Below are 13,314 nucleotides of genomic sequence, written 5' to 3' on the forward strand. Positions count from 1 at the left end.
AAGGTACTTCATAATGTTTGAACTTAGAGTATGTTATAGTATTTTGCGGTATAAACGTCAAATACACTGGAGTGTAATTTTCTGTATCACTTAGCTACTCTTCTGTAGATGGGTGTGACCTGTGCTTTCTTCCAACCACTAAAACTAAACTAAACTCCGTCTGGACAGGCTTTGGAATGCCCAACGGTACCAACCAGCTGCCGTGTCATCCTCAGCCCACAGGCGTCACTGGATGTAGATATGGCGGGGGAGCATGTGGTCAGCACACTGCTCTCATGGCCGTATCTCAGTTTCCGAGACAGGAGCCACTACTTCTCAATCAAGTAGCTCATCAATTTGTCTCACAAGGCCCGAGCGCACCCCACCTGCCAACACTGCTCGGCAGACCGGATGGTCACCCATCCAAGTGCTAGCCCCAGCCCGACAGCACTTAACTTCAGTGATCTGACAGGAACTGGTGTTACCACTGCGGCAAGGCCGTTGGCCTTCTTCCAACCACTAGCCACACATTTTTGTTCAAGAAATCTATGATACATTACAGTTAAAAGAAGTTCTAACTCAGGTCCAAATTTTTTTACTGAATCTGATTGGGATTCCATTGAGTTCTGAGCCTTTTCCCACAATTTTAGCAATTTCAGTTATTTCGAAACACCACTGGCAAACATTTATACCAATCGCATTTGCAGAGGTGTGACGATTAATATGTGGCTCAGTCCTGGACTTTGAAAGATAACATCTGAAATGCATTTCTGATTTTACTTTGCTAGCCTCAATCCTGGTTTCTACGTTATAAATGAGATTCTAGACGCTTGACTTGCGTGCCTCTTACAGCCTTTCCATAAGACTACAATTTCTTCGGGTTTTCTAAGGTCTTCCTACAAGATTCTGCCACAATTGTTGTTGAGGGATTCACATATTGTTCTTTCCACAATAAAATGTGTGGAATTTTCGACGTATTTATAGATCTACTGCGAAGCTTGGTTTAAAACTTAAATCTTTTGCGTATTTATTTCTCGGTGTTAATTATCTTTGACGCCATTGGCGCTAGTAGACGTCCAATTTCACGATTTGGCATTTATGGATCTCGTTAAATATTCTTAGAAAACTAACGCCATTTACTTTTTAAGATGTCATCGTGAACCTAACTTCTATTACTGATACAAAATAAACCAAAAAAGTTACTCTAATACACAAAGTTTGCTTGTACTTCTCATCAGTTACACCAAACTATGAAATGATTTTGCTTTTACTGAACCCTACACACAATGTGTCTTACAATCTCGTATGCAATTTAATGACAAGTAGCAGCTCTGTCACCTCATTTTTCTAAAACGAAACTCCTGGCAGAATTTGGCTAACCTCTGCATGTTTTTCTGTTGTCCATGTCAACTGTGATAATGGATACAAGCAAACTCTCTCTTCTTACTTTTGTCTTACAAAGTGTACGTAACAGATGCGCCTCGTTCTTTAGAAATTCAAATTTTCTTCAGAATTCATTACTCGAAAAGGATGAAGTACCTCGTAATTTGCATTTGTCATTTGTTATCCAGAATGGTATTGGATGTGATAGTCTTTGGTGGTATGACAGTACGCTGAAGTAAGATGTAGTCAACAAAGTTGTATATGCCCCCTCAAGCGACGGGATTATGCGAATGAAATTAGCTAGAATTGTGACTTTTTTTGTAGTGATCTTGAACGTAATAGTGCTATTTTGTATATGGAAATTATTATCGACGCTTGACAGAGGACTTTATGATTTTAATCAAAAAACTGATCTTCCTCCAAAGTCTACCAATATATTTTCGGACGATAGTATTGTCACTTTAGTAATACGAAGATTCGAAAATTTTGACAACGATATTGTTGGAACTGTTGAATCGTTTCTACATCTTTTTCCAAATCTCAAGGTGGTTGTCATTAGCGACGTTCTTCCTTATCCACCCTTCGATTTCCGGCACTTTAATCTCTCATCGAAAGTAAAGTTGCTGGATTTGGAACTAAGATTAACTGACAAATTTGGTGGAAGAAACCCTTTGCTACAAATTGACACAAAGTATGTTCTCTTCGCCCCGGATTCAACGCGCTTCAAAAGTAAGAGGACATTGTCCAGACTTATTCAAGAACTTAAAAGTGGTATCTACAAAGTATCTGCGGCGTCATTCTCGTCAAGGAAACCCGCAGAATGTTTGAAAGTAAGAGTAAATGTGCGGCAGTGGTATATTCACTATGCACCGTCAACAGACAACGTATGTGAAGCAGTTACCGGTAAGCACGTATTGTTGATCGACAGGCAGTTGCTCGAAAATCTGCCAGCACCGTTCTTGCTTCCATTTCCCGAGGCGCTGTACATCCAGTCTTCTGCCAGGAACGTAAAGGCAAGTCCTTACTGCTGTCAAATAGCCGCAAATGTGTCTTTAAACAAAAGATTGTGACAAATGCTCAAGCATAATTGGAAAAAAGTTTAATATTTATTGTACTTGCTTCATAGTAGCTCAAGACCTGAGCTTTGTATGTGTAATTAAATGAGCGAATGAGTTGACGTTTGCAGTGTGGTGAGAAATAGAGCTAGTTATGTTTTTCCATAGCAGTTTTCTTGTTATTATTTATTATATTTTAGTTTGGAATTACCATCTCAGTGGCCAATTACCTACTCTCTGCCTTTACAATCACCTGCCAATAGTAACGCAGGTTTGTAGATAATGCAGTTATCACACACTTTTGTAGATAATGCAGTTATGTGCAGTGAAGTACTATCTGGAATAGCTGCACAAATACTCTGCCTGATCATGACAAGATTTAAATGTAGTGTAGACACTGGCAACTTACTTTAAATATTTAGAAACGTAAAATATCCCCTTCAGAGAATGGTGAAAAGTAGCATCCTATGACTAAAACAGTGAGATGCAGTTGGGATCATTTAACTTGTACAGATATTTGAGTGTAAGTTTGCAGGCGTACGAAATGTAATGGTTTCGTAGTACCAAGCGAAGGTCGAGCAGGTGGCAGGATTTAGTGACATACTGGGAACAGGGAGTCATTATAAAATGAAGCTTGCTTATAAATCGCTTGTGCATTACTACTGGTCATTTTGTGACCACAACCAGATTTTCTGCTTTATCATTCATTTGCTTTACAACTCAACCTGATTGTCACCTTCCAATCTGACACACACTTTGGACTTTGCTACCAATTAGCTTGTCACAGCAACCATGATTTCAGGGGGTGTCCAATACATAACATTAGCTGAACCAACAGGGTGTATTGATCATATACACAGAAGGGTTGGGCGAGATAACAGGTTTGTTTGGCTCTTGAGAGCATCGCAGAAATGCTGAAAAATCTGAACTGGCATACTCTCAAAGATAAATGCCAGTTATTTTATGAAAGCCTACATACAGAGTTTTAAGAGCCAGTATTAAGTGGAGAATATACACACATTTGTCATGGGGACCTCAAGAGAGAGACTAACTGCAGAATGCATTCAGGCAGTCATTTTATCACATTCCTTATGCAATTAGAATGACAACTATCCTCAGTCGTATACCTCACACTGGTAAACAAAATATGTAGATGTAGATTACCCGTACAGCCTGTAAATCATTTCTTGTGATTTTGGCTCCCTATTACTGAACTGTCAAGAATGAGAGAACTTGAGACTGTTATTTTGTCAGTTGTTACTAACTGCAAAGGTCAAACAAACCTGTGTGCAGTAGCATTGTTGGAGCAACTGATGAATGTGTCTTTTGTTCAGCCACTTTGTGGTAGAGTGTATGCTGTAGTTTCTAGTCGATGGTAGGCAGAAGGTGACTTCATCACAGAAAAGATAGTTCACTCCCCAAATTAAGGGTAGATCCTCAGTTTGAAGAACAAACCAAAGGTGTTGTGGATCCACTGAATATGGAAGGTGCAGCCTGCTGTCTCCACAGGGCTACTCTCCACTTGGTATTCTGTAAGGGGATGCATCTCGTTTTCAATCCTCCGTTATATTAGCATCTAAGTATCTGTGCTCAGGTTCTGTGGTGACAAGCAGCTTCTTACAACACAGTCTTTAGCAATACTGCAGGACTCTGTTATAGGGAATAATTTCTCCATCCTAATGGCCCACTTAATTTTGTGAGAAATATTGAATCTGTCAATACCACTCCCCTGCTTTGACCCGTGACAGCATTTAAATGGCGGATGTGTACCATTCATCAAAATCCAACAATGGAAAATCCAGGATGAAATGTAACAATATTAGAGAAGGAAAGTTGCTACTCACCATATAGCAGAGATGCTGAGTCGCGATAGTTACAACAAAGATTCACACAATTACAGCTTTTGGCCATTAAGGTCTTTGTCAGCAATAGGCAAACGTGTACACACGCACACACACGCACACGCGCGCGCACACACGCACACATGCGCACACACACACACACACACACACACACACACACACACACGTGACTTGCACCCATGTCTGCAGTCTCAGGTAACTGAAACCGCACCGCGAGCAGCAGCACTAGTGCATCATGGGAGTGATGGCTGGGTGGGGGTAAGGAGGAGGCTGGGGCAGGGAGGGGGAGGGATAGTATGGTGGGGGTGATGGACAATGAAGTGCTGCAGTTTAGATGAAGGGCACGAGAGAGGGTGGGGAGGGGGCGGAGTATAAGTAGTGGAAAGGAGAGAAATAAAAATAAATTAAAAGACTGGCAGTGAAATTCTGGCTGTGTAGTGCTGGAATGGGTACAGGGAGGGGGCTGGATGAGTGAGGACAGTGACTAACAAAGGTTGAGGCCAGGAGGGTAACGGGAACGTAGGATATATTGCAGGGAAAGTTCCCATCTGCACAATTCCGGAAAGCTGGTGTTGTTGGGAAGGATCCATATGACACAGGCTGTGAAGCAGTCATTGAGATGACGGATATAATTTTTGGCAGTGTATTCAGCAACAGGGTGGTCCACTTGTTTCTTGGCCACAGTTTGTCGGGGGACATTCATGCGGACAGACAGCTTGTTGGTTGTCATGCCTACATAAAATGCAGCTCAGTGGTTACAGCTTAGCTTTTAAATCGCATGACAGGTTTTACAGGTAGCCCTGCCGTTGGTGGGATAGGTGATGTCAGTGACCAGACTGGAGTAGGTGGTGGTAGGAGGATGTATAGGGCAGGTCCTGCATCTAGGTCTATTACAAGGGTATGATCCATGAGGTAAGGGATTGGGAGTAGGGGTTGTGTAAGGATGGACGAGTATATTGTGAAGATTTGCTCGATGGCAGAATACCACTGTAGGAGGGGTGGGAAGGATAGTGGGCAGGACATTTCTCATTTCAGGATATGATGAGAGGTAATCGAAGCCCTGGCAGAGAATGTAATTACATTACAACCAACAAGCTGCCTGTCTGCATGCATGGCCACCGACAAACTATGGGAGGTGGGAAGTTTCCTTGCAATACATCCTACATTCCCGTATCCCTCCTGGCCTCAACTTTCATTAGTCAATGTCGTCATCCATACAGCCCCCTCCCTGTACCAATTCCAGTACTACACAACCGTCATGTCTTTTAATTTCTTTTTATTTATCTCCTTTCCACTACTAACCCCCACACCCATCCCCACCTTCTCTCCTGCCCTCCATCTAAACTGCAGTACTTCACTATCCGCCACCCCCTCCATACTATCCTTCCCCCTCCCTCTTACCCCCATCCAGTCGCCACTCCCATCATGCACTGGTGCTGCTGATCACATCGTGGTTTCAGTTATCTGAGACTGCAGACATGTGTGCAAGTTGCGTTTGTGTGTGTGTTTGTGTGTGTGTCTCTGCGCGTCTGCGCGCGCCTGCATGTGTCTGCATGTGTGTCTATTGCTGACAAAGGCCTTAATGGCCGTAAGCTATAATTCTGTGAATATTTTTGTTGTGCCTATCGCGACTCAGCATCTCCGCTGTATGGTGAGTAGTAACTTTCCTTCTCTAATATTGTTACATTCATCAAAATCCGGTGTATGTTAAATAAGGAGTGTAACAAGACTTATTGGCTCAGTTGAACCTGTTTATGCCAGACATTGACTTATGATGTAGTTTGGCATCTGACGTAACATGTCCTCAGATCTAGAACAAAACCATGACATTATTTATTTCGATTATATTATTTTTTGGACTGTAGATTGTGATGACAGACTGATCATTACAGTAGTTTGGTTGTGAGATGGAAAAGCCAATGAGTATGAAATATTAATTGCTGTGAGGACAATTCAGGTCAGTCGAAACACACAGGCGAGAGTATTAAAATCCTAATGCAAAACTGCTGAAGCATTTTCAACAAAGTGTTAGTTTGAAGTGCTCATGAAAAGCAGTGAAGCTCCCATAATATTAAGTACAGAAAGCTGATTGAAACCTGAAATTAATAGCAGTGACATTTTTGGGGAAGATTTAAGTATGTATTGAAAGGATAGGCAAATGGGAAATGTAGGTGGTGTATTTGTCCCAGTAGACAATCTGAGGACATGTTACGTCAGATGCCAAACTACATCATAAGTCAATGTCTAGCATAAACAGGTTCAACTGAGCCAATAAGTCTTGTTACACTCCTTATTTAACATACACCGGATTTTGTTGAATGTAACAATATTAGAGAAGGAAAGTTACTTCTCACCATACAGCGGAGATGCTGAGTCGCGATAGGCACAACAAAAATATTCACAAAATTATAGCTTACGGCCATTAAGGCCTTTGTCAGCAATAGACACACATGCGGGCGCGGGCACGCGCGCGCAGACACGCAGAGAGACACACACACACACACACACACACACACACACACACACACACACACACACAAATGCAACTTGCACACACGTCTGCAGTCTCAGATAACTGAAACCACGATGTGATCAGCAGCACCAGTGCATGATGGGAGTGGCGATTGGATGGGGGTAAGAAAGAGGCTGGGTCAGGGAGGGGGAGGGATAGTATGGTGGGGGTGGCGGACAGTGAAGTACTGCAGTTTAGATGGAGGGCAGGAGAGAAGGTGGGGATGGGGGTGGGGGTTAGTAGTGGAAAGGAGATAAATAAAAAGAAATTAAAAGACATGACGGTTGTGTAGTACTGGAATTGGTACAGGGAGGGGACTGTATGGATGATGACATTGACTAATGAAAGTTGAGGCCAGGAGGGATACGGGAATGTAGGATGTATTGCAAGGAAACTTCCCACCTCCCATAGTTTGTCAGGCCACTCAAAAAGGGGGACACCACAGATGTTAATAATTTTCGGCCAGTATCCTTGCTTACAGCATTTTCAAAGACCTTCGAGAAAGTAATATACTCAAGAATGGTTAGCCATCTCAACATTAATGGGATACTTAGTAAATCACAGTTCGGATTTCAAAAATGTTGTTCCACTGAGACAGCAATATACAATTTCACTGTCCGTGTAATAGTCTTTAAATAGTAAAATGTCGCCAATAGGAATTTTCGGGTCGATAGAAGCGTCCGATCCCATGCGTCGGCTTTGGCCCGTGACGTAAGGGTGTTGTCGTGTGTGACGTCATGACGGCGCGGAGTTTGGTTTCTGAGTGGCGTGTTTGTAGATGTCGTCGTGTTGTGGTTTGTTGTGCTCTCTGGTGGTATGTTCAGGGTTTTCGTTTGTGTGGTGTAATGGGCTCAGTTTGCTTTTGCTCATTATCAAGAATTGTTAGTGTGTCGGCTGTGTTTGTAGTGGAATTTGTTTCAGTGAGTTAACGATTTTGTGTGAAGGTTAATTTAGTGTTGTTCGCTGTGCGTCGTGTGGTAATTTTAGTAAAATTAATCGGTTGTTGTTTTTGTTCAGGAATGGATATGACAGATAAAATTAACACTGCACAGGTCAAGGGAAGTGTTCGATCCCAATGTGTGGCTGTGTGTGTTGGTATAGGTATCGGGAGATGTTTTTGAGCTATATAGGCCAAGGCAAGTGTTTGATCCTAATTTATGGGATCGGAAGCTGCTGTTGAGCTATATAGGTCAAGGGAAGTGTCCGATTCCAGATGATATTGTGTTTAGTGGTATTTGGGGAGTTTTGTAATGTCGGTTTTTTTCATCGTTTTGTGTGGTTTTGTATGGGGGAGGGTGTCTAAATTTGTTTATATTTAAATATAATAGAGGGAAACATTCCACGTGGGAAAAATATATCTAAAAACAAAGATGATGTGACTTACCAAACGAAAGTGCTGGCAAGTCGATACACACACAAACATACGCACAAAATTCAAGCATTCGCAACCAACGGTTGCTTCATCAGGAAAGAGGGAAAGACGAAAGGATGTGGGTTTTAAGGGAGAGGGTAAGGAGTCATTCCAATCCCGGGAGCGAAAAGACTTACCTTAGGGGGAAAAAAGGACAGGTATACACTCGCGCGCGCCCACACACACACACACACACACACACACACACACACACACACACACACACACACATCCATCCGCACATACACAGACACAGACAGACACAGCAGTCTGCTTGTGTCTGTGTATGTGCTGATGGATATGTGTGTTTGTGTGCGAGTGTATACCTGTCCTAAGGTAAGTCTTTCCGCTCCCGGGATTGGAATGACTCCTTACCCTCTCCCTTAAAACCCACATCCTTTTGTCTTTCCCTCTCCTTCCCTCTTTCCTGATGAAGCAACCGTTGGTTGCGAAAGCTTGAATTTTGTGTGTTTGTTTGTGTGTGTATCGACCTGCTTGCACTTTCGTTTGGTAAGTCACATCATCTTTGTTTTTTGTTTATATTTAGTTTCCCCCCACGCAAAAACACCCCATTTCCCGCACTTGTCCCGTTAGTGTCATTAGGCTTTTTTGGAAGGTGTGTGTGTTTGTTTTTCGATGTATTTTCATCCTCTTGTGTGTATGTAACGACTTTATATGTGCCATATTGGAATCGTGGTTTATGGTTGTTTCTGCCATATTTGTGATGTCATGGGTCAAAGCAGACAGGCGGGATCGGATGCTTCCGTATTTCTGAATTTTCTGTGACTTGTCCAAAGTATTTGATTGTGTGAATCATGACATTATGTTGCAGAAGTTACAGTTCTATGGTATAAATGGAATAGCATATGAGTGGTTTAAGTCATACCTACAGAACAGGATGCAAAAAGTTTCCTTATATGGGTCAAGTGACTCTCCTCCAGTAGAATGTTCGCAGCCTTCAATCCGATAAAGAGGACTTGTGGCTTCTCTTAGAATAGCATCGTCCACTTGTACTCTGCCTCCAGGAAATAAAACTGCAACCTCACGACCACTCTTAGCTCTTGCATTTCTTCCTGGTCTACTTTGACCTGCCCCCCTCCCAGGACGGCATTCTATCTTATGGGGGAGTTGTGCTGCTCATCTGGGATGATGCTGATAGTCAGCCCATCTCCCCTACGTCCCGGCTCCAATCTGCTGCAGTCCACATTTTTCTTCCTCACTTGACCTTTTCCCTTTGTACCATTTACATCCCTCTGTCATTCGGTGTCACCAGGACAGACTTCCTCCAGCTTTTGGGCAATTCCCACACACATTTCTGCTGCTTGGTGACTTTAATGTGTTCCATCCCCTTTGGGGCTCACCCAGAACCTGTCAGAGAGGTGCCCTCTTGGATGACCTTCTCAGTCACCTTAACCTCATCTTCCTTAACATGGGAGCACCCACGTTCCTTTCAGACTCCACACACACCTGTTCCTATATGGACCTCTCCGTGTGCACTGCCCAGCTTGCCAATCATCACAAGTGGTCCATTCTCTCTGACATGTATTCAGGTGACCATTTCCTATGTGCCATCCAATTGCTGACTTGTCCCCCACCTATGTGCACACCCAAATGGCAGCTTTATAATGTCAACTGGAGGCTTTACTATTCCCTGGCGACCTTCGATGAACAGCATTCTCCCAGTTGCAATGACCAGTTAGAATATCTTAACAATGTTATTGTTACTGCCACAGAATGTTCCATTCTTCACACTTCCTCTGTACCGTGCTGTGACCCAGTCCTTTGGTGGACTGAGGCATGCTGCGACACCATCCACATGCGGAGACATGCTCTCCACAATTTTAATCATCATTCTACAATGGCAGACTGCATTCATTATGAACGGTTGCGTGCCCAGTATCATTGCGTTCTTCGGGATTTAAAAAAAAGCTAGCTGGATTTCATTTACTAGTTGTTTTAACAATTCTACTCCCTCTTCCGTCATGTGGGCCAACTTCCGACGGCTCTCTGGGACCAAGGTCCATTCCCCAATTTCTGGTCTGACAGTAGCAGATGATGTCATCATGGACCCTATTGCTACTTCCAACACTTTGGGCTGCCAGTTTGTGGAGAGTGTGAGCTCCTCCCAATATCACCCTTCCTTTCTCCATCAGAAACAAGTGGAGGTGGCTCGAGCGATCCCTTCTCTTCCCAGAATAGTCAGTGCTACAATGCAGCCATTATTATGAGGGAACTAGATCATGCTCTCGCTTCATCCCAATCCTCTGCCTCATTGCCAGACAGTGTTAACATTCAGAAGTTGCTGCACCTTTCTCTTGCGGGCAAGCACTTCCTGCTTCACACGTACAACTGCGTCTTGGCAAGGGGCACATTACCCAGATGCTGGCGTGAAGCCACTGTCATACCTATACCTAAACCCAGTAAGGACAAACACCTTCCTTCTAGCTACCACCTCATTTCTCTCACCAGGTGTGTTTGCAAGGTGATAGAACACATGATTCATGTCCAGCTGGTATGGTGGCTTGAGTCTCGCAATTCACTAACCGCTGCATGGTTTTCTGCAGAAATCCCAGACTGTGGCTGAGTTTTTGATTCGGAGAAATCCTACGACACCTGCTGGAGGACTGGTATCCTCTGTACTCTCTACACATGGGCTTCTGTGGCTGCATGCTCTGTTTCCTTTAGAAATTTTTAAAAGATCGAGTTTTCATGGTATGTGTGGATTCTGTCTGGTTGGACTCCTTTATCCAGGAAAACAGTGTGCCTCAGGGTTCCATCCTGAGTGTCGTCATCGTTGCTATCGCCATTAACCCTTTAATGGCCTGTCTCCCACTGGGCATCTTCGGCTCCCTTTTCACTGACAATTTTGCCATCTATTGCAGTTCTTCATAGACCTTTCTCACTGAGTGGTGTCTTCAGCGATGTCTCGATTATCTTTACTGATTCTGACATGCGTGGCAGTATGCTGTATGCAGTCCCTCATTGTCCTGCGTGCCCTCAGTAGTACTTCCTGGGGAGCAATTTGAACCATGCTCCTCTGTTTGTACCGGTCCTGTGTACAATCGAATCTCAAATATGGGTGTTTCGTTTGTGCATCTGCACGTCCGTCCCTCTTAAGCCATCTCAATACTACCCACCATCGTGGCAACCCTTTGGCCACTGGCATCTTTTACACTAGTCCAGTTGAGAGTCTGTATGAAGCTGGCGAACTACCACTGTCTTACCGCCGTGACTTTGTCCTCAGTAGATATGCATGCCGTCGTTTGTCTACCATGTGTGGCCACCCATCCTGTGCCACATCCTTCAATGACTCCTGTGATCATCAGTATGGGGCATGTCCCTGTGTTCTGTTACCTCCCGGAATTCGTTTTCGGCTCTCACACCAGCAGCTTAACTTCACACTACCTGCCACTTTCGCGATGGATGTGAACCGTTCATCATCTTGGTTGACTTCCTGTGGCGGCTGGTGTTCACCTTGGCCTTCATTCATTTCCTAAGGGCACTACTTCATCCTTACCCTATTGCCTTCAGTTTCATGACCTTTGTCTAGAACTTCGCAACAGTACCTTTGTGTACACTGATGGTTCGTGGACTGACCTTTGTGTTGGGTGTGCGTTTGTCATTGGCACCAAAGTTTTTCAGTGTCGGCTTCCGGAACACTGCTCAGTATTCACAGTAGAGCTCTTCACCCTGTATCAGGCTACACAGTACATCCGGTGACACAGGCTTTTCAATTGCATCATCTACTCTGACTCTCTCAGTGCCCTTCAAAGCCTGTATTTGCTGTACACTGTCCATCCCTTAGTGCAATGGATCCAGGAAAGCTGTCACTTGCTCACTCCTGATGGGCCCACTGTGATGTTTATGCGAGTTCCTGGACATGTCGATCTGACAGGAAGCGAGGCTGCTGATGCTGCTGCCAAGACTGCAGTCCCCATACCTCTGCCCACTAGTTCTTACATACCCTCCAGTGATCTCTGTGTTACTGGCTGTCAGCAGGTGGTGTCACTTTGGCATCCCCACTGGCCTTCCCTTCATGGGAACAAGACCCATGTTATTAAGCCTCTCCCAGCAGCTCCTCTCAGCCCCTTCGCCAGGAGTAGATCATTTTAGCTAGGTAGCATTTCTGGAACTGTCTTTTTAGCCATCGCCGTTAAGTGGTGCTCCCGCACCATTTTGTACTCATTGCCCTCAACTTTTGATGTTTGCCATTTCCTGACTGAACGCCCCTTTTTGTGACCAATTAGGTTTACATTTGTTCTTGCCGTCTGAGTTATTGGCTGTTTTAGCAAACGACACGCGGCTGTCAACTGCATTTTACTTTTTATCCATCGTAGCAATATGGCGAAGAACATTTAATCTTTAGTTCAGGACCTCCATTTCTACATGGCGTATTTCATAGACCTTTCTCCATGTCCCTGTTTTTAGCTGTATTCTCTTCTGTCAATTGGGGTTAATGTGTAGTTATTTTTAACTCCTCTCTTTTTCTTCGTGTTCTACAGTTCTGACCTGGGTACATATGACCCTAGTTGCTTTTGTGCCATAAAACATAACAGAGTCTAAGACTGGTCTTGATGTCGGATGCTCCTTTGTCATTGGCTTTCTGTCCTCTATCAGGCCACCCGGTACATCTGATGACACAGGCTCCTCAGTTGTGTATTATGTTTAGAGTCACCTAATACACTCCAGAACCTCTGTGTGCTATACACATACCACCCTGTAGTACAGCAAAGCCAATATATGATGATGGAGCAAGTGTTGTGCTCACATTGGTCCCTGGTCCTGTCAGAGTGTCATTGAATGAAGCTGCCAATGCTGCTGCCAAGCTGCAGTCAGACTACATTGGCCTTTTAGCTATTATGTGCCTCCAGATGATCTCTGTGTTGCCTCACATAGGAACATTGTGTCACTCTGGCATGAACAGTTGTCTTTTCTTTATGGGAACAAATTCTGGGAAATTAAAAACCCCTCAATGGCTTGGATGACTTCCTCTTGCCCCTCTTGGTGCGAGGAGATTCTTTTAGCTAGGCTGCATATTAGGCACTGTCATTTCAGTCACTATCATTTTAAGTGGAAACCCTACACCACTCTGCAACAAACCATTGTTGGTGC

The 13,314-nt window shown here is 43.9% G+C and overlaps 1 protein-coding gene across 1 annotated transcript in view; it reads left to right on the forward strand.

Annotated features, from left to right (window-relative positions):
* Window positions 1–1,597: 1,597 nt before the first annotated feature.
* LOC124615689 (fukutin-related protein) overlaps window positions 1,598–13,314 on the forward strand; it is a 31,905-nt gene continuing 20,188 nt past the window's right edge. Inside the window, exon 1 of the mRNA XM_047143722.1 lies at window positions 1,598–2,375. Coding sequence (XP_046999678.1) covers window positions 1,647–2,375 — 729 coding nt within the window. The 5' untranslated portion in view covers window positions 1,598–1,646. The remainder of the gene's footprint in view (window positions 2,376–13,314) is intronic.

The sequence above is a fragment of the Schistocerca americana genome, chromosome 5 (genome assembly GCF_021461395.2).
Source record: "Schistocerca americana isolate TAMUIC-IGC-003095 chromosome 5, iqSchAmer2.1, whole genome shotgun sequence".
Lineage (NCBI taxonomy): Eukaryota > Metazoa > Arthropoda > Insecta > Orthoptera > Acrididae > Schistocerca > Schistocerca americana.